This window comes from Trichosurus vulpecula, chromosome 8 (assembly GCF_011100635.1).
Source record: "Trichosurus vulpecula isolate mTriVul1 chromosome 8, mTriVul1.pri, whole genome shotgun sequence".
NCBI lineage: Eukaryota > Metazoa > Chordata > Mammalia > Diprotodontia > Phalangeridae > Trichosurus > Trichosurus vulpecula.
In genome coordinates, this window is record NC_050580.1 from 47,829,814 (window position 1) to 47,851,447 (window position 21,634).

At 39.1% G+C, this 21,634-nt stretch overlaps 1 protein-coding gene across 1 annotated transcript in view; it reads left to right on the plus strand.

Moving 5' to 3' along the window:
- Positions 1 to 21,381, plus strand: part of ARIH1 (ariadne RBR E3 ubiquitin protein ligase 1) — an 81,807-nt gene extending 60,426 nt beyond the window's left edge. Inside the window, exons 5-14 of the mRNA XM_036769630.1 lie at positions 158 to 213; positions 5,682 to 5,748; positions 7,871 to 7,977; positions 11,513 to 11,555; positions 12,821 to 12,892; positions 14,161 to 14,291; positions 14,557 to 14,614; positions 17,048 to 17,308; positions 19,666 to 19,778; positions 20,869 to 21,381. Of these exons, the coding sequence (XP_036625525.1) occupies positions 158 to 213; positions 5,682 to 5,748; positions 7,871 to 7,977; positions 11,513 to 11,555; positions 12,821 to 12,892; positions 14,161 to 14,291; positions 14,557 to 14,614; positions 17,048 to 17,308; positions 19,666 to 19,778; positions 20,869 to 20,953 (993 nt within the window). The 3' untranslated portion in view covers positions 20,954 to 21,381. The remainder of the gene's footprint in view (positions 1 to 157; positions 214 to 5,681; positions 5,749 to 7,870; positions 7,978 to 11,512; positions 11,556 to 12,820; positions 12,893 to 14,160; positions 14,292 to 14,556; positions 14,615 to 17,047; positions 17,309 to 19,665; positions 19,779 to 20,868) is intronic.
- Positions 21,382 to 21,634: the final 253 nt, after the last annotated feature.

Consider the following 21,634-nt stretch of genomic DNA (forward strand, 5'->3'; position numbering starts at 1 on the left):
TAATTAGGGTTTGGGTATGCCAGATAATAATACAGATAGATAGTTGAGCAAAAATATTGAACCTTTTTGCTTTATACTCTACGTTGTTGATTAGAAGAATCTAGAGCCTATAGCTAGGAAGATGAATTTTGAATGCATGTGATTCACTCTTTTTCAGACTATCTCATGTCCTGCTCATGGTTGTGATATCTTAGTGGACGACAGCACAGTTATGTAAGTACTTAGGGTTGATGCCTGTGTGTTTTCCTCTTTGTTCAGACACCAGACTAAATTGGCTTTCTCAGAGCATTGTGTAGTTGCTGAATTTTAAATGTAAAAATATTAACACTTTCTTAATTCCTTTCTAGTGGTGTGGGCCAAAGACATTGCGTTTACTACTTGAAGCACTTCTTGTAGTAAAATACCCAGTCAGTATTCAGGCAAACTATGGAATGTGATAAGCACCTTTTTATTACTCCCCTATGCTAATGGAGAGAGGGGAAACATTGGGTATGTGGATTTCACAAATATCATTTTAGCTGTTAGTTTGAACTCTTTTTTTCCCCAAACTTATAGACCAGTAAACGATTAATAAAAGTTTACTCTTAAGATTTCCCACTTTTCCTGTTCCCCATTCTTTATCAACACATATGACAAGTGGAAGCCATATGTAAGGAAGAATCACATAAGTTAAATAGCCTTTGTGATGAATGATCATCTATTTTCTGAATATAAATTCTTAGTGATGGAGGACTCACTTTCTATGCAGGCAAAACATTACATTTTTGAATGGCTGTAATTAGGAAATTCTTTTGTCATATTGAAGTATAATCTGCTCTTTTTAAACTTCCTATTAATCCTACTCCATAAAATAATAGATGCTGAGTTGGAAAGGACCTCAAGGGCTCAGTCCAGCCCTCTCCACCAAAGCACCAAACTCAAGTTACCTGACTTGACCCCTGTCACCTAGGGATTAGTGAGAAGAGCTGTGATCCTTTACCATGATGGAAGGCCATGCAGCACAAGCCGTAATTTCTTTTATACCAGACAGCCCTTTAGGTGCTTAAATTCAGTTCAGCATACATTAAGCATTTACTGAGTACAAAAATAATTACCAAGTGCTGGGGATAAAAAGATAAAAAATAACCATCCCTTCCTGCCCCCAGAAAGCTTCCTAGTTCTTACTAGTTCAACTTTTTCCCTTTACAAAGGGGTAAACCGAGCCCTGAAGTGGTTTAAAGTAACCTGCCCCATTATCTTAGAAGTAGGAAGTAGAAGCATCAAGATGTGAGTGGGTCTTACAGTCAAAAATCCAGTATATAATCTTTCTAGTTTGCCAAGTTGCATTCTAGAAGAATTTGATCTTTCTCATGTCCCCCATAGAAATGTCTCCTCCAGGCCTTATTGGGGCTCAGTTCCATTTTGTACAAGTAATCTGCACCAAACATTGTCTTTGCTTACATTTATCCTCAGGTTAGAGGTACATTGCAGAAATCTGAAAAGCTACATATACCCAAACGGGATAGGTAGCATTCAGTTCTTGTTCTAGAAAACATGAACTTTGTTGCCGGTCCCAAAAAATTGAAATACCTCACTTACAAGTAGCTGCCTTATTCATCCATTACAATTCTTCCTCTATTCTCATAGAAAATAGGATATTCATTCAAGGAGTTTATTGACTGTGAAACGCCTTCATTTGGATCATAAGTGTTCAGAGCTTTGGAAGTATCATCTAATTCAACCTTCCTCATTTTACATTTAAGGAAACAAACACAGAATGAAGAAGTGACTTGCTTTAGGCTAACATAACTAGTTGATAGGAAGGCCTTGACTAAAACCCAGGACGGCTGTCAGAAGAGCCTGGGTAATGAGTCTTGGTTTATTAAGTTGCACACAAGAGAGAGACATTTAAATTGATACAGTTGCAGAAGAGTTACATAAATTTTTAGTATCAAATCTTTTTGAAAGGAGTCAAGCTTTTAAGCAAATACATTAATACTCATTATTGTAAAACTAAAAAATTACATACAGTTTTACATGTTTCTCCAACTTTTTTATATACAAAGCTCAGATTTCTTCCTGTATCTTTGTTTTCTAAGATCACATATTCTTGGCAAATGTTAAAAATCAGACAGAAGACTTTGGGATTTTTGAAGGAAAACTGCCCTTTCACCATCTCTGGACATGGACACATTTTGGGAAAAATTATATTTAAAAGAGAATGTCTTTTGTTTTTGTTACTGTTACTCTTACTTACAGTAAATGCCTTCATTTTTAGTTCATGAAGAAAGGAATTTTAGTAATTGTCTAAAGGTAACTAAAATGATCTTTAGTGGCTCAGTTTTGCCTTTTGCTTCTTTTTTTTTTTTCCTCTTGATGCTGACCTGGTTATTAGCTGTTCAGTGAATGGGAAGGGAAGTATAATGAGGCAATTACTTTGAATTTTTATATTGGAAAAAGTGTTTGGGGAAGAATTTTGAAATTATAGGCTGCAGTTAGATTTGGAGATGGCTGTAAATATCTCCCATGCTTACATAACAGGACACCAGTAGATTCAGAGTCATAACTGATAAGGATGTTGTACCTTAGTTCTGAAGAGCAAGCTGACTATTGGTCAGAATTTCAAAGAATCCTCTTGATACAGTCACCTTTCACTGCAGATGAATTAAGTTGTTATATGAACAGTGGGGTGAAGAAAAGGTCATTTTTTAGTTTGAAGGAGAATTAGAAACTATATTTGTAAAATCTTTCAAGGCTTTCCATTGAGATTGAGGTAATCTGTTTCTGTTCTCCCTGGGCCTTTAACCTACATAGAGAGTGAGTGTTCTGAATAAATGAGTTCAGCATGCTGAATCCTCGATTGCCACAGCTGTCATGATAACCCTGAATCATCTCTCTGATACCATGGCCCCCTACAAATCTGTTTACCTAATTGTCCTTGCTACCCTTTTTTTTTTCCAGATAATGGAGATATCTAAAATGTTGCATCCTGACATGATGGAAGAGTTAGGTTCTGTGTTTGGTTCAAGTGAAGAGGGAAAGGGGAGGGTGAAAGAAAAACATCTATGCCTATATCTCGTTATATGAGAGTCATTTTCCTTTCCAGCCACTAATTATTGACTTATTGATGTGATCCTTTAATAGTGACAGGATCTACTGGACAATATTTCTTGTTAAGTTGCTTCCTAAGTCATCTCTTATAACTAAATATATTGATTCAGGATTCTAAAAATGGGCTCAACTCTGCTTGCCTAGAGATTTAGTTTTGTCAATTCCATACAAGTGGTTTTGATTGAATTTCTAGAGCGTGTAGAAGATGTTTTGGTCATTTTGTCACATGGTGAACTAAACGGCTGTCTCTCCCAAATTCAGTTCTCTTCAAAACATAGTTAATGATATTTCAGCTTAGAAGTGAAGCACGTGTTGGCTCCCAAGAAATGCTCTCCTGTGTCTGAAAGATTTTCAGGAGATGAGCCAAAAGATACATTGAGTATATGTCCTAGAGTAGTGTTAAATCAGGTGCAAAACTACATCAAGATGTCCTGTTAGCAGGGAATTAATGGTAGCACATAGGCTGGCTGATCTTTGTCAATTTATATACACTTTCAAAGTTACAGATTCAGCGAGTAATGTAATTTCACTAGTTTCCATACCCCACTTATTTCAGCAGAGTATAGTTGATTGGATCATGTGACCAAAGATAGGCTATGTCTCAGATTAGTTGTAGCCATATAGGATAGGGACTGGATCATTATGAACTTTAAGGTTTTATACTGAGTGTGTCTGAAGCACTGAGGAAATAACAGATTGTTGGAGGTCCATGCTCTCTCTCATGGAGCAAGTTGTACTAACAGGGAACATGGCCCACAGACTTATACAGGAAGGTGACTAAGTGCTTGTTATTACTAACTGGGTACTTCAGGAAAGGCTCTGTGAAGGACATGGCATTTGAACTTGAAGGATTCCTTAGGATTACATCAGGTAAAGATTTTCGATACACTAAATAATAGCATAAAACCTGGGAAGAAAGCTTGCAGACTTCTAGAAAGGATACCAAGAAGATCTGTGATGGATCTGTCTTTCAGGAATTTGTGGGACAGGAATTCCCTTTACCAACACAGGCCTACAACTGGTCTGTGATTTAGTAGGTTTAGCAAAGTGACAGTGGCTCAAATTATTTGCTCAGGATCTTACAGTCGGTGTCAGAGGACAGATTTAAAATCCCACCTCTTCCCGACTTCAATCCCAACTCTCTATCTGTTACACCACACTGCCTCTGCTGTTTGAACTATATTCAGTAGTTAATATTCTGAGAGATTGGAGTAAGAATTGTGAGTAACATGATCATCTGGTATATGATAATAACAGTATTAATTTGGGTAACATAATAAGATGTTGGAAAGAAGAGTCAGGAAGGCAAATTATGGGAATAGAGACATAAAACTAGATACAAAGGAAACAGAAGTAAAGAAAGGTGATCATTGTATGAAAAGATCATTGTTTTTAGCTATTTCACCTGAGTGATGGGGGAGATAAGCCAGATTGTGAAGGTTTAAGTAGGTTTTGAGGAAGTAGGGCATTGATTATAGGCTTCCTGGAGTAGTTCAGGCCTGACTATTTATAGGGCAATGGAAACAGAGATTAAAGGAATATAATCCAAAATGAATGAACTAAACTCTTGGATGACTCAGGAAAATTAGCTTTGGCAAAGCGTCGGGACTGTTTCTTCTTGAAAAGGAGGTGAGCAAAGATGGGTTAAGAAAGTGACGAATTCTGAACATGTTGGCAAACAGGCATTGAGGGATCTGCCTTGGGTCCCATCATCTGCTGTGAATAGACTGAAGGCCAGGGAGCATTTGGAGATTTGAGGGGGGAAAAACAAGGATATGAATATAAGTCAAGATAATTGAGGTTTTAAAATATTGAGAAGGGTTAGACTAGCTCTTGTTTTAGACCCAATCTTAGCATGAGGTTAGGACTTTGTTATTGAGAGGTGCCCTTCTAATTTGGGTAAAACCTGATAGTGTTTCAGGAAAAAAAATTTCTCAATAAAATGAATTTCTGTTCACTTCTTTATGAACAGAAAAATTATGTTGCATGTTTCCCCTTTGGTCTTAGATTGCCAGATGATTTAGAATCAAATTTGCAATTCAGTTTGTGTAATTAGCTTACCTCAAGTATTTGTTAGCCTCTATTTCCTGTTTCTTTTATATCCCCCTTTTAGTTGTTTTTATCCTTAAATATTCCATTTTTTATTACTTATAATGTGTCATCATTTTGTGGATAATATAAATCCTAAAAAAAATCTCCCAAATAATTATTCTTTTGTAAAATCTATATAATATAAAGCCATGAAATGAGCAGAACAAATTGATTATACATTTTGGATTCCAGATAACTTAGCCTGGTTGCAGGCTTTGGGTGTGGGCTTCAATTTAAAATTTATAGTAGACCTTGCCAAAGTTATATTTAAATTCTTGACTTCATGGAAATTATGTTGATAAACTGCTTTGATTGGTGCAATTAAGTTGAGTCATGGCAAGCATTCTAATGTCATAATTTACAGCCCATCTCCCCGCTTGTCAGTTTGTAGGCATAAGCAGAGATTAGCAATTATGAAGTAATGTTTTATAATTGTTAATATAATATATTCTAGGCAGACCTCCCAGTAAACTGTTTTTGCTTCTTTTCTTTCCTGATAGGCGTCTGATCACAGATTCAAAAGTTAAATTAAAGTACCAGCATTTAATAACTAATAGTTTTGTAGAGGTGAGTGGTTTTCTCCTGAAATTCATTGTTGTTGTTTTAAAGTTTGGGTTTTTTTCTTACTATTATTACCATCAGCAAGAAATCTTTATCTTAGAGTAATTGGGTTGTAGATTTGTTTTGGAGGCTAATAATTATATTTAAATAGCTCTTTCAAAAAGCTGGAAACCAGTCCATTATCAAATAGGTGTGTTTCCCAAGAATTTGGTCTTTGGACATCAATTTTTAAAGTTGTTAAACCATTTTGCTAAAAGTAAAGTAGAACTCAGTATTTTATTAATAAGTCAAATAAGCATTATGCCTTTTTTAATGTAAAATAGCACATTTTCAGTCTGTACAAAATTATAAGTCAGTGGAGATGCTTTATTTTTGAAAAGTATATCAGCATTCAAAATGATCTCAAATGTCTTTTTCTTTTTTAAAAACTTATTTATTTTCCAAAACATTTTTTCCTACTATCTCTTCGCCTAGTTGAACAGCTTTTAAAAAATGAAAAATCACTTTCCTAACAAAAATATGCATGATCCAGCGAAACAAATTTCCACTGTTCATGACAAACAAAATGTATGTCTCATTCTTCAGTTTAAGTCCCTCACCCAGGAGATGGATGTGTCATGTTTCATCCCGAGTCCTCTGGACTTGTTACTGCATTTTTTATTGATGTTCTAAAGTCCTTCAGATTTTTTCCTGTTATGTTGTTGTCATTGAATAAATTGTTCTAGTTCTCACTTCATGCTGTATAAACTCATAGAAATTTTCTTAGTTTCTTCTGAAATGTCTTATATCATTTCTTATATTACACCATTTATTTAGCCATTTGCCAGTGGATAGGCATATATACCTATACCTCTTAATTTCCAGTTTTTGATTACTACAAAAAGTGCTGCCATAAATGTTTTTGTACAAAAGGACAGTTTTTCCTTTTGTCTCTTTGAGGAACAGACCTAGTGCTGTTATATAGCTGGGTGTAAGAAGATATTCACAGTTGAGTACCTTCTGGCATGTACTTCAAATGCTTTTCAGAATGGTTGGCGCAGTTCACACCAACAAAGCACAACTGTGACCAAGTTTCCTTAGTTTTTTCTTTTCTTTTCTTTTCTTTTTTTTGGAGGGGGGAAGGCAGGGCAACTGGGGTTAAATGACTTGCCCAAGGTCACACAGCTAGTAAGTGTGTCAAGTGTCTGAGGCCAGTTTTGAACTCATGTCCTCCTGACTCTAGGGCTGGTGTTCTACTCACTGTGCCACCTAGCTGCCCCCTCCTTAGTTTTTTCTAAGGGAAGTTCCTCCTCGCCTCCATCCCACCCCCCGTTTTCCTCTGTGACATTTGCCATTTTCCTCAACTGTCCTCTTTGCCTGTTGGATGGCTGTGAGGTGTTGCTCTGAGTTGCCTTTAACATGTAATTCTCTAATTACTAGTTATGTGGAGCATTTTTTTCATACGGCTGAAGAGAAATTGAATTTCTTGAGAACTGCCTGTTGGCATCCTTTGACTATTTAGAGAATTTCTCAATATCTTAGTCACTCTCCCTACAAAAGTTTTTATTTTAGTTTCTAAAGATATCTTAGAGCTAAGTGCTTCTGAGCAGATCTCCTTTAGACTGCTGTGTAGTAACTAATAATCTTCCCTGAACAGAGAGAGAGATGATGTTTCATTTTCCATTAAAGAAATCACATTTGAAAATAGTTGTAAATAGATTTATGCTAAGTAATAAGTGCTTATAGGTGCAAAAATATAGTCATCTAACAATTTACAAAATAGGCCAAGAGCAGTGGAGGCCATACACTAGTGATCACTTCATAAAGAAGGATGTTCCTAAATTGAGTAGTTTTCTGTCGAGCACTCCCTTTGTAAGTGTTGTTGACTCTCTTCAGAATGTCTCTGCCAACTAGAAATTTAATAGTATTTTGAACTAAAATGTGGCCTGCTCATCAATGAGGCACCAAGAATTTTCAGCATGGTTTTATGAAAGTGAAGCTCAATACACACACTACCCCAAAGCCCCCCCCCAAAATAAGTCAACACATTCTTGGGAATAGTCATACATAAGAGCTTGTCCTTTGGAGCTGTATTTGTTCTCCTTCCTAATTTCCCACTTACTTTCTTTAATTCCTTCTTTTTTCCCAGTGCAATCGACTGTTAAAGTGGTGTCCTGCCCCAGACTGTCACCATGTTGTTAAAGTACAGTATCCTGATGCTAAACCTGTTCGCTGCAAATGTGGGCGCCAGTTTTGGTAAGGAGTTGAAAGAATAGCTTTTTTTAAATTATTAGCTCATAGAAGTAGCTTTGTGATCTTGACTGTAGGTTCACGTGCTATTTTTCAATGTGTACTCACCAAGCAAGAATTGGTGAAAAAGTTTCATGTTGAATTTGAAATCTTTCTCCTATTTATGTATTTCAGGGGCGCACATTCCCTTCCATAAACTAAATGTTAGTAGTGTTTTTTGTGTAGTAGATGATACTCCGCTCAATAGAATTGAACTTGGGAAGGGCACAGGTGTGCTGATAACAAGGCAAAGGTCCAAAGGGGTCCCATAGAAAAACATAACACCTTCTGGACCCCTGAACCCACCTCCTAATGCTATTAGTTTGCGTAGGTCTTCCTAATTTTAAACACCCTCGTATAATAATTCAGTTTTTTATAATGCTGAGGTAGGTATAAAGTATTATCCCCATTTTATAGTATATAAATGGCCTCTAAGGCCCATGACTTGCTTACATAAGATCACATACAGCTCTCCTGGCCCCATGACCAGCACTGTGTCTACTATGCTACTCTTTCTGATCAAGGCAGTGGTTTCCCATCTTACTATTGAGTCAGCTGGAACCTGGATTGCTTTAGGATGTTGCCTAAGGTCAAAAGTCTGGCTATTAACTGGCAAAGCTTTGCACCCAGGTATAGTGTATCAGCCATATCACGTGATATATTTTAGACCTGTAGTTGTCCCATCTCTCTGTGAGGGAGGTGATGGGTGTACACAGAGTGCACCTTTCTCTTTCTCTGAAGTCAAGCCTGGTCATCAAAATTTCACATCTTTGAGTTTTCTGGTTTTGTTTTTTCCATTTACACTGTTGTAATGGTTGTGTATTCCTCATTTCTTACAGAGTAGTAATATTTCATTCCACTCACATTCTACAGTTTATTTAGCTGTTCTCCCATCAGTGGGTACCTACTTAGTTTCTAGTGTTTTGCATCCGTAATAAAATACTGTTGTGAATATTTTGCTTAATATTGGGCCTTTTTTAATCAATTCCTGTGATTTCAGTTATCTTTTTACAGATGACTCCTAGATCTACTTGTCCAGTCCTAGTCTCTCTTCTGACTTCCAGTTTCCCCATCACCAAAATTGCCTGTTGGATATTTCAACTAGAATTCTCATAGACATCTCAAACTCAACATGTCCAAAATAAACTCAAAATAGGCTCATTATCTTTCCCTCAAAGGCCTCCCTTCTGAATTTCAATCATCCTTACAGTTACCTATGTTCACAGACTTGGTTTCACCCTTGGTAGCCTCTCTGACCACATGTGACCAGTCTATGCCTAAATCTTGTCATATCTTTTTCTACCACTCCTCCTTTCTACTCTTTTCTATCCCTTGTTAAGGCCTTCATCATTGCTTACCTCTCAGAAGATTGAAGTAGCCTACTGGTTGGTTTCCCTGGCCCAAATCTTCCCCCAACTCCAATCTGTCCTCCAAAGGTTAGCAAACTCATAGTCATAAAGTATAGATCTGACCATGTCCACCTCCTTCCTACTCTGTAAATTCTGGTGAATCTCTATTATCTCCAAGGTCATATCATATAATAATAGAAAGCCCTTATGTTTTTACTCCCATTAGAATGTAAGCTCCTTCAGGGCAGGAACAGTTTTGCTTTTTATTTTTGTCCCTATCACTTTGCACTGTGCTTGGTGTACGTAGTGACATTTAATAAAGGCTTGTTGAGTGAGTACTTGACTGCCTTTGACCTCCTCAGAGTGTATGCTTGTGAACTCTGGGTCAGAGTAGGGACGTTTAAGTCGCTTCTTTTAGTGTGCTTCCAGTCTACTTTCCAGAATGTCTGGACCAATTCATATTTCCACCTGTAATGTAATCTTATGCCTGTCTTCCTACAATCCCTCCAGGAATGACATTTCCCATCTTTTGTCGTCTTTGCCAGTACGCTGGCTACGAGAGTACTGGATTTACATTTCTCTTACTACAGCCAGTATCAGATTGCATGCCGTCCTGGGGAAATGAAGGAGGTGAAGAAAACTCTACACACACACACACACACACATACACACCACACACACACCCTACTCTTACTGATTAGGAGAGATCTTTTCCAGATATCTTTAGAGAACTGTTTATATCATTTGATCAGTTGTATGGTGGACTTGGAGTCAGTCAGGAAGGTCTGAGTTCTAATCCTACCTCAGATACTTGCTGGTTGTTTGGCCTTGGGCAAGGAAGTTGCCCTTCCTGGTCCTCAGTTTCTTCATCTGCAGAATTGGGGGTAAAGTGCTCTATAGGTGCTTTATTATTGTAATCCCTGTCATTTCACTATTAGCTCCTGTATTTATGTGTCTGTGGTATGTATTATTTCAGATGTTTCCCTCCTTGTCTTTTCTGCATTGATTTTATTCATTTAGAAATCGTTTTTAATGTCATGAAATCAAAGTTACCTTTCTCTGGTGAACCATAGTTGTAAAATGTATCTGATCTCATTCTTTTTAAATGTCTTTATTATGTGAACTGTTGTATGCTCAGGTCATGTATCCCTTACTAACTTATTGTATCACTTGTACATTCTTTTCCCTCCTCCTTCTCCTCATGTTGTTTTTAACTCCCCACCTACCCTTTCCCAGATCCAGCCCTTGTCCTCCCCCAACACAAAAAGAGCAGTCTTTTAAGAAACCCCCAGCAGATCCTCTCTTTCCAGATTACCCTCTGACCACATTTTGCAGGAAGTGAATTTCCCTGGAGAAGGTGAAACTGAGCCAGGCCCTTGGAGGACATCGAACTTTAAATGAGTTTAAGCCAGCCTCAGGGCCACATGTGGCCTTCTAGGTCCTTGGGTGTCTTTTGACTGAGTCCAAGTTTTATAGAATAAATCCTTTTATTAAGGGGATTTGTTCTCACTTGAGGAGTTAGAAGGCCACATGGTGGCCTTGAAACCACACATTCCCTAACCCTGGTTTAAGCAAAATACCTGCCTTTGGGCCTATGGAGGTGATTATTCAGGTATGGGCAGAGCCATGTGCTCCAGGGGCAGTTAAGTGATTTTTGGTTTTGTTTTGTTGAGAACAGAAGCTTCTAGTAAATGAATTTTTGTTGATGATTCCAGGATGAAAAGCAAGTCAGTAGGCATTGGAATTCAATTTTACAATACTAAAAAATGTTCCCTTCTTAAGTTTGTGGTCTGTTATGTAACACATATACTAAAATGCAGCAGTAATGATCGATGCTCACAGGGCATCTCAGCCTAAATTAGAGGGCTGCGTATACAGCAATAACTAATATCACTTCAATTTTCCTTTACTACCAACACCCAAAAGAAGTAAATTCCACAATTACCTGCAAAAGCAATGGTTTGAACTAATCTGGGCTTAGCCCCTTAGACTGGAAGTACACAGATTCCAGATGGACCCTGAATGTCTGACCATGCTTGTGGTGATGGAAAACTAGCAAATAATATAGAATATAGCTGTCAAAATGAGATCAGATATTATTCACTTTTAAGAATGTAACATCTATATCTCTTATCTCCTTCTGTCACTTACAGCTTCAACTGTGGAGAAAATTGGCACGATCCTGTTAAATGCAAGGTAAGTTTGCCTGGTATATTTGTTTTTAACATTTTCAAATGACTCCATTATGATTGCCAGCTTTGCCAATATGTTTGTCATTCTGCCAGGCGGCTTCATTACTGCCACCATCCATTCACATATAGCAGGTCTCTTTCTCTATGTTAAGAGGACAGTATTTGAAGCATATGTCAAAGGGGATACTGCTAGTTCAGAAGATTAAAATGAAATAATAGCCTAACTTTGCAAACTATAGGATTGAAGACTTTAGAGTAAATCAGAATTACATAAAATAACACTTGCGCACACCTAGTTAGAAATGGTCAGAAATCTTTTCATGTTTGTTACCTACTAGTCATTAAGGAATTGGTTTCTTTACTCGTGAATTGGACCTGCACATACTCATTACCACTTCTAGGCCCCTTGAGCTGAAATCAGATGTAGTGTTTTTAATTTGGTAGATTTGGAAGGTAGCTTTCTGTATACCATGACAAGAATAGGAATCCGGTTGTTAAAATCTTACATTAATCATCAAGAAAGTATACATTTAGGAAGGCATGGTTAGATGTAAGAGATTTTCCTTGTTAAATTAGCCATAAGTTAAGCTTCAAGAACTTGGGGGGAAGGAAATGGGTGCTGGAATAGCCTTTAGTAGTAGCTTTCCAGTCAGAATACTTAGGATTCACTGATGATATGTAAATGTATTTGTCTTAACAAGGGATCAAGAGGAGAGGAGGAAGTATTCCATATATAGTCAATTTTCTAAGTTGTCAGTACTATCCCAAACCATTCCCCATCTTACCCCACCCCCCAAAAAAGCTTGAGTATTATGCATAATAAAAACCAAAATTCTCCCCAAAAGATTTTAATTTCCTACTTTTTCGTATATGTTAAAGGATTTCGTACCTAATATTTTGAGCTCAATTTTGAAATTCACAAAACGCATTTTCTCTGTTTATGGAAATCTTGGTATATTGTTAAGTTAGTTGATCTCTAGAAAATACTTGGTGTGTGGTGCTTGCTAAATGCAAACCCAGAATTCTCTGATTTCCTAGATTTGCACTGATGAGATTTGGAGTTTTTTTTTTCCCTTCAGTATTCATCTTTTGAGAACCTACTTTGCTCCACCCATGCCATCTCATCCTCCCACTCCCACCCCCCATCAGTTGTATATACTGGCAAATTGTGTAAGATAAAGAGTTCATGAAAAGAAAGGCCTTTAAAAGAATTCAGTATTTTCCCCCAACACCTTTTATTGTACACTAATAGTTGTTGTTTCCAAACAGTGGTTAAAGAAGTGGATTAAAAAGTGTGATGATGACAGTGAAACCTCCAATTGGATTGCAGCCAACACAAAGGTCTGTATTTTTGTGTGATGCAGCTCTTGATAAGGAGTAGTTTTAGTTCTTCCCTTTTCTGCTCTTTGTGGCATTTGCATAGAGGACTTTTGCAGGGTTTGTTACTTTTTAATTGATGGATTTGTTTATGTCTGGGCAAAAGTTGGAAACCAATTGAAAATAAATGATTTAATCTTACCAGTTATCCTGCTTTGGTTGTTCACTCCATAGAAAATGTAGTTAGTTTCTCATGTATAGCTTGTACTGAAATTTTTGTTAGATTCAGATTGTTTCCTCACTGAGGGGCTTAACATCATTTCCTTTGTATGAATGTGTGAAATAGCAATGCTTTCCCCACTGCAGCTTGTTGTCTTCTGTGGATTTGTGTGACTGCCTTGAAGAGATGCCCTGAGTTTGCCTGGTTGAGATTTCTTTTTGGCTTTTAGAAAAGATTAAAGGTCAGAATAGAGCAGAGTAGCTACTAAGACAGATGTATGGAGATGAATTGAGGAAAGCAAACCTTTAGTTTGTGCATCTGGGAAAAGCCCAAGAGGTTTAGAATAAGTGATCTACATGTTTTTGTGGGTGTTTGTACTTTACTGTTTACCAAAGAAGGACATTGATTTGGCCATCATGATGTATCCCCTCAGCTGTTTTAGATGAAATAAGAATTTTAAATGGGCAGCATGAAAAGCTTGTACTCTTTTCTTGGTAGAGTTCCCCAGATATGTTATCCAGGGTCACCATCTAAACATAGGAACATCAGACAACTTGACTGAAATGCTGAGTAAGAAAAGCTTTCTATGTGAATGATTTGTGAATGTGTGGCAGGCAACTCTTAGGTGACCACATCAATTTGAGAGGGGTACTCCAGTCTGCATTGGGTAAAGGATGTTATCTCAGTAGGATCACCCTAGACCAGTTAAGTCACAGGCCCAGACTCCCACCTCAAACCAAAAAATAAAGTATGCCCAAGCAAAACCTGCTTCTGTCACGTGATAGTGTGGAGCTGTCTTTGCAGACCACAGACTTGTAAGTAGTGGGGGGTCCTGGATAACTGGCCCAAGTACCTTTCCTTTAGTGCAGCGTTGCTAGTTTATATCATGCTTTGTGTGCTCTAGTCTGCTGTATATTCTATATGAGACTAAGGACAAAAAGCTTCCTGTGTTTGTTTTTATAATCGACTGTTATTTTTAAAATCCTTTTTGTACATGTCAAATTCTGGTGTGGCTTTTCTGTCTTAGTGAGAGTGAAAATGCTGAAATAAACGCGGTGGGGTTTCTTCACAGGAGTGCCCTAAATGCCATGTAACCATTGAAAAGGATGGAGGTTGCAATCACATGGTCTGTCGTAACCAGAATTGTAAAGCAGAGTTTTGCTGGGTGTGTCTTGGTCCCTGGGAACCACATGGATCTGCCTGGTAAGTTACAGGAACAAAATGAACTGGAAACAGTACTCTTTGAGAGAGAAGGACATTAAAATAACAAGAACCAACACTGGATTAAGAGTCAGGAGGCTTGTGTGCTAGTCCCAGCACTGCCGCTGAGCTGCTTTGGGGCTTTCATGTCAGGTTTCTAATTTTAAAATAAGGATTACAGACTAGATGATCTGTTACTTCTAATTCTAAAGCTTTTATTTATTCTTGGTTGGTGAGTGGCTTTGTTAAACCTTTATTCTGCTTTTAGGTACAATTGCAACCGTTACAATGAGGATGATGCCAAGGCAGCAAGAGATGCACAGGAGGTAAGTAAGTTCAATGGAGCAGCACGCCCAGGGGAAGAACACTTGTACTTTAGGGTGAGAAAGCAGGAATCCAAGTCCCTCCCAAGTGATGAGGGCAGCAGATGTTTCATCGATCTCACCCGGCCTCCACTAACCTGCCTGTGGAAGAGGGATGATGCTCAAAGGCCCTGAACTTAAGAAGATTGAAATGGGAGAATCCATTATATGTACTCATTTGGGAACCACTTGCCCCAGAGTATAAGAATTATAAACTGTTGGAAAATTATCCTTATAAGTGATAGCTTTCTCTGTTTTATGTAGAGTAATAGAAAACAAGGTGGCTTAATATTTGAAGGAATCTGGTGAGAGTCAGTGCTTTCATGTCACCTATGACTTGTAAATCATCTGATTTTCTTCTATACTACCTATCTAGTTTCCATGTGTATTGACATTATGTAGATCAGAGCTTGATGCTGGTCACAGGATGCTTTTTTTTTTTTTTACTGGTTTCACATTTAGTGAGAAATGTGGAACACTTATCTAGTTAAACATGAAGCTTTTTCTGACCAGTCTCTTTTAAGAATTTAGGAATTATTTGTAATTTTTTTTTTTTAGCTTAGAAATGTCTTTGCCCTGCCCATTTGTAAAACTTGAAGCATTGGGCAATCTTCCATGCATCTGACTGAGATCTAAGGGTTCCAGGACCTGCCAAATGAGATGTTTCAAAGTATCCTCAAATCAACTGAAAGAAATGTCCTAACTAGACATTTGCTTTTTGTTCAAATATATTTCTTCTTTTTCACTTTTTAGAGGTTTTTCTCATTTTATGTTTACATTTATCTTTTTCTGGTGCACTGGGGTGGAGTTCATACTTAATCTCCTGGTATTATTTAATCCTATATTTCCATAGCTGGAAAAATTGGACTTGAATAGACATTTAGCCCTTCCTTTTGTTCAATGTGAATAGTTTAAAATGAATACCGAAAAAAATATGTGATCCAAGATCAATCGTCTTATTTCCTAATATCTAAATTTCCATAATTAATGTAAGCAATTGTAAGTTGTCGAGTTGTTTGGGTTTTGTTTTTGTTTTTGTTTTTAAGAATTTTCACATACAGGAGTGTGTATATGCCTTTGGAACCTCATTGGGACCCACATATTTATCTTTGTATTGTCAAGGCAGTGACATATGGCTAGCCTGAATTCTGCTGTCTTGGTCATGGGCCTTTGAGCATCATCCTTCTTTCAGAGGCAGGGCAGTGGAGGCCGGGTGAGATCGATGAACTCATCTGCTGCCCTCATCACTTGGGAGGAACTCCGATTCCTGCTTTCTCACCCTAAAGTACAAGTGTTCTTCCCCTGGGGCGTGCTGCTCCATTGAACTTGATGTTAACAGGGCACAGTTTGCTTCATGGTGACCATCAGAATTTAGAAGGAGAGACAACTGCCTCCCTCCCATCTCTAGTTTTCCATTCTTTCCATATATAAAAATGAGGGGCTAGGAAGACTTTTTTCCCATTCACTAGTTCAGGGATAGGTAATGCAACTTAGTGTGTATCAGCACAGAAAGTAGAATAGACCCAATCTGATTCAGGGCTGTGCAGTTGATTGGCTTTGCGTTGTGCTTCATGGAACAGAGTCCTGTGGGGACTGTTATTGCTGATCTGTATTAAGGGCATGCTCCCTCCTAGATATTTCTCCTCTAGCTGTTAGGAATACACAAAGAAAACAGATACAGTTCCTGATCAATTTGCCTTCTACCAAAGGGATATCGGGATTTATTCATTTAAAGCCAGCAGCGTTTGCTTTGGATTTGGCCTAAAGTGTCTGTGGTTTGTAGGTGCCCCAAATAGAGGGGGAGAGGAAAGGAACAAGGTTTATATAATTAAGGCACAACTGTCAAGGGCTGTCAGCAGTTAGTTGCTCCTTAGTGCAGTGACCAATCATGACACTTGCTTACCTTTTCACACTTAACTGCAGTCCTTTATTATAAGGGAGGAGCTTCCTCTTGGGATGTTTAGGTTTGCTTAGTAAAACCGTCAAAATTTAGTCTTCATTTGACAACCACCACCCTACACCCCCCAAAAAAACCTTCCCATGTATGATTTAGGAAGGAGGATTATAGGTGAAACCACAATCTCTATTCTGTGTACCTGCATTGGTTTTTAGTATTTTTCATCGTTGTCCTGCTTGATAGCGTTTATTTTAAAAGATCATAAGTAAATTGATCTCCAGTCTAAAAGTTAACATTCTGTAAGCCCACCTTCATTGAGTTTCACAAACAATGAAATAGGAAATGGTTTTTTTTCACCTATGAGCATGATTTCTGGCCAGCTGCCTGTCTATCTGTCCATCTGTCTCAGAACTTTACCTCCCTCTGGCCCCATCACAGAGACCAGAAAGCAGCTGGTAAGGGCCATTGTGCTCAGCTGCACTCTCTCTGTCTGTTTGCAGAGGTCCCGGGCAGCCCTACAGAGGTATCTGTTCTACTGCAATCGCTACATGAACCACATGCAGAGTCTTCGCTTCGAGCACAAACTCTATGCTCAGGTGAAGCAGAAGATGGAGGAGATGCAGCAACACAACATGTCCTGGATTGAGGTGCAATTTCTGAAGAAAGCAGTGGACGTGCTATGCCAGTGTCGTGCCACTCTGATGTACACTTATGTCTTCGCCTTCTACCTCAAAAAGAATAACCAGTCCATCATCTTTGAGGTAGGAGACACCCCAAGCCCAGTAGTCAGTTACCACTCTTGATGGGTATTCCTGTCCGCCTCTGGAGAAGCCTCTGGGTCTTATATTAAAATGAAATCGAGGGGCACCTAGGTGGTACAGAGAATAAAGCACTGGTCCTGGAGTGAGGAGGACCTGAGTTCAAGTCCAGCCTCAGACACTTGACTACTAGCTGTATGACCTTGGACAGGTCACTTGTTACTCTATTGTTCGACTCTTCCCTCCCAAAAAATAAATGGAATCCAGAGATTACAAAGGAAACTATTTAGAGTGAAATAATTATCAAGATTTTTTTTTTTAATTCACCCGTCCCATGTTCAGAAGTCCAGTTCTAGGGGCAGATGAAAACAAGAATAGGGAGCTTAGATTTCTCAGTTGAAAAGTCTCCTTGAGACCAAATAGTAATGACAGATGATGCTCCCATTGGTCACAGAACCAGAAAGAATATTAAGCATCCTCTTAGGCCCTCTCCAGGTGGTTTACCAGTGAAGGATTTGCATTTCATCCGATCAGACACCAGTATTCAAAGGTTGCATAAGAAGAATTCTTAGACTTGATTGAGAGCTTTTCTTCAGCACGGTGGCAAGAGCTACTTAGAGTTCCCTGGATAGAATATAAATTAAACCTGTTTGGGTGAATTTCATTCTTGGATGCCTTTGATCAGATTCATCCTCTGGGACTGGCCACACTTGAACAGGCCTTGCATTCGACCCCTGTCTTAGGGCCTTCACATTGTTTTTACTAAATGCAGGTGATATCTGTGCCTGCTGTACTGTATTTGTCAGTGATCATAACCTTGACTCAGCTTTACACCAAGGATTTTCCATAAACGGGCTGACATGATGTATTGGATTGTTAATCCCTTGAGGGTAGTGGCTATTACTCCTCATCTTTTTGTCCCTCGCACCTGTTCAGGTACAGTGGCATATTTGGGGCAAGTGGGAGTCTGGGTCTGTGATCATATAGGTGGGGACAGCTTCACTGTAACTTAGCCTTTTAGTTGCCTGGGGCAGTGAGAAAGTTAAGTGACTTGCCAAGTCGTGTGCTACGATGTGTCAGAGGCAGAATTTAAACCCAGTTTTCCTGACTCCAGTCTAAAACCACTGAGCCGTGGTGACCCTCATTGTGCACAAAGTAACTGAAACTATTTAAATATTCTTGAATTGAATTATCATAAGATACTAGTCCAACCTCCTCACATTACACAATTGGAAACTCAGACCCTTGGATGCTAAGGGACTTGCCATTGTCTCACAAGTAGGAAATGTGAAAAGCAAAATTTGACCCCAGACTGACTTCAGAGCCAGTCTTGTGACTGTACCTTGCCTCCTCCCGCTTTTGATTTAGAAAGAAAAGTTTGATGTCACTCCAAATTTTAAATTTTTGTCCTTGTTTTTAAAGAAAGCATTGCTATGGGTTTATGATTGTGTGTTATACTTGTCCATAAATACCTTGTTCTATTTCTTGTTTTATTTAACATCAGTAGTTTGGTTTAGTACCAAATAGAAAATAACACTTTCTGTCTTTTGGATGTGTGGTTCTAAGACATATTTGAGAGAGAGTACGCTGAGAAGTTCCCTATTTTAAGATTCCATGCAAAGTGTGAAGGGGGAGGGTTGGGAGAAGTGAAAGACTGCTTGGTTGTAGTAGAGGCCTGAGAGTTTGTCATTTATTAAGTGAACATGAGGAAAGATATTTAATGACTGACTTAGAAGTTTGACACTTTCTCAGCCTCAAAAAAGTTAAAGCACAATATAGTTCTTTCTTTGAGGAGTTTATAGTCTAGTAGCAAAGACAAGACACCGAAAGCATTTTCATTCCCCTCTTTGACATTGATTTCTGTCTTCTCCCCCACCAGCTTGATTCAAGATGTTTTCTTCTTAACAGAGAAAGTACAGCCTCAGAAGGCCTCCTCATAACTTAGACTGAGTTTTTGATCCGTGCGTACTAGTGAATTCTGATGTAACCTCAGTTGTGTCTGAATCCCATTAATGTTGGCCTCTTCGAATGAGAAGGAAATGCACAGACTTTAAGAAATCATGGGACTTAAGGAGAGAAAACACATTTGATTTCCTAGAGCAGTCACAGCAAGTGAGGCTCCACTGAGGGGCCCCAGGGGTCCTTGTGGCTGCATCTTGACTTAGACTTTAAATGTAATGGATTCTGCCCTCCCCCGTGGTGTCTGTCCTAGAGCCTGGGGAGCCGTCAGGTAATAGCAAGTGAGGAGGAAGAACAGCTGTAGAAAGTGGAGGATCAGTTAGGAGAGAAATCTGGAGAAGGCCAGGAATATTCTAGTTCCTTAAAGTAGAAAAAACTGAGGCCTCTTATTGTACTTGCAGAATAACCAGGCAGATCTGGAGAACGCCACAGAGGTGCTGTCAGGGTACCTGGAGCGAGATATATCCCAAGATTCATTGCAGGACATAAAGCAGAAAGTGCAAGACAAGTACAGGTGAGGCATGGGAAGCCGCGCTTGCTGCTCGATCAGCTCCCACAGTTCTAACGACATGGTACATGTTTCTGTACATCGGGCCACAGCTCAGAGGTAGTGCTGCCTCCGAAGTAGAGATGGGAAATTCAGTCATTCACTCCTTTTAATACCCAAGTCAGCCTGGCTCTCATATTTTGGGGTGAGGGGGTGCACTTAGGAAAGGAGGGAGACATGGATATGCAGCGCTACAGACTACAAGGAAGTACAGAAGATCACATCATACTGTGTAAGGAGGGAGGGAACAATAGAAAAGAGCACTTTCAGTACATCCTAGGGTTTCAGATGGGGTGACTAGGCATATGGTGGCATGGATAAAGGTATGTTTGGAATAGGTTGAAGTCTTGATCCAATCCAGTCTCAGTGGGCATTTAGAAATGTGGTGCTAGGGCTAAAGATCAGGGGAGCATAGTGCTTTGGGCGTCTTCCTGTCAACTTGGGAAAGATGGATAATTGTGGTGAGTGAAATTGAGAATGTGTATGGGGGAAAAGAAGACAGACCATTCTGGAACCATCTATCTTGAGGGACATGGAAGAAGAGACAAGAGGAACCAGTCAGAGGTAACAGATTGTGTTTAGTTTCTGTGACATCAGAGGGTGTCAGGATGCATGAGGACCGAGTAGATATGGCAGTTTTAAAAGCCTTCTGATATGGAGGGAAGTATATTCTCTATCAAGATGGCATTGAAAGAAAGCCAGATCACAGAGGTTTGAGTTGTCATTGGGAATGGTGGGGCTGTTGATTAATGGGGTGAAGGGGGAGCGGTGAAGGTTTTGTTTTAAATTAAAGAGAACTGGGCAAAGGGTGAACCTAATGATGCCTGACAGACGGCAACATGATATAGGGTGGAAGATCCTGGACAAGTGGGACTGTTTTGGGATGTACTCCTTCCTGGAGCAGCACTTTATAGGAGGGTGTTCTTAGATATGATGGTGAAAATAGCACAGGGGGAATCACATTGGTAAAGAATCTGCCATTAATCTTTTCTCCTAAGGGTATTAAAAATACAGACATTCTCATTGGTCTCTTGTCTCTTCCCTCCTTCCCCCGCAGATACTGTGAGAGTCGACGAAGGGTTTTATTACAGCATGTGCATGAAGGCTATGAGAAAGACCTGTGGGAGTACATCGAGGACTGAGAAAGGCCCTGCATACGATGAACTCTGAAAACTTTACCATCTAGAGTGCTCATGCAATTAAAACAAAAAACACAAAAAAGGAGGCACTAAGCCTGTTCTGACACCGCTGGTCTGTAGTACCGGAATTCTGTTTTGTTAACAGAAAGTTTAAGTAAATTATATTGTAATAAAAAAAGGTAGATAAACCATTGTACAACAGTATTCTAGGCCGCCAACAAGTGTGACAGATGCACTAAAAGCCCTCCAACTTTGACTTGTAACGTAGCTTCATCCTCCCAGCCGGCTCCTCTCTCTTCTCTTTTCTTTTCCTTGTGTGTAGTACAGTTCACCCTAAAACACAGTTTCTTGACACTGCTTTTCATGTCCAGACCAGCCACTTTGTTGTACTTTGGTGAGGGATCTCTTCTCTCCACCCCCCCACCCCCACCCCCCCCCACTTCCTTTCCCTCCCTTCCTCTGCTCACCCCTCTCCTCTCTCTCCTCCCCCCTGAGTGCCCAAATGTCCAATGCTGACCCAGCTCTGTGGGGGGGAGGGGGGAGCAAGCAGCAGGGAAGGAACTTTGTACATGACTTTTAAACCCAGAGGACAACACAGTATTTTTCAAAATTGTATATAGCGCATATGCATGGACAAAGCAAGCGTGGCACGTGTTTGCATAATGTTTAATTACAAAAATATTT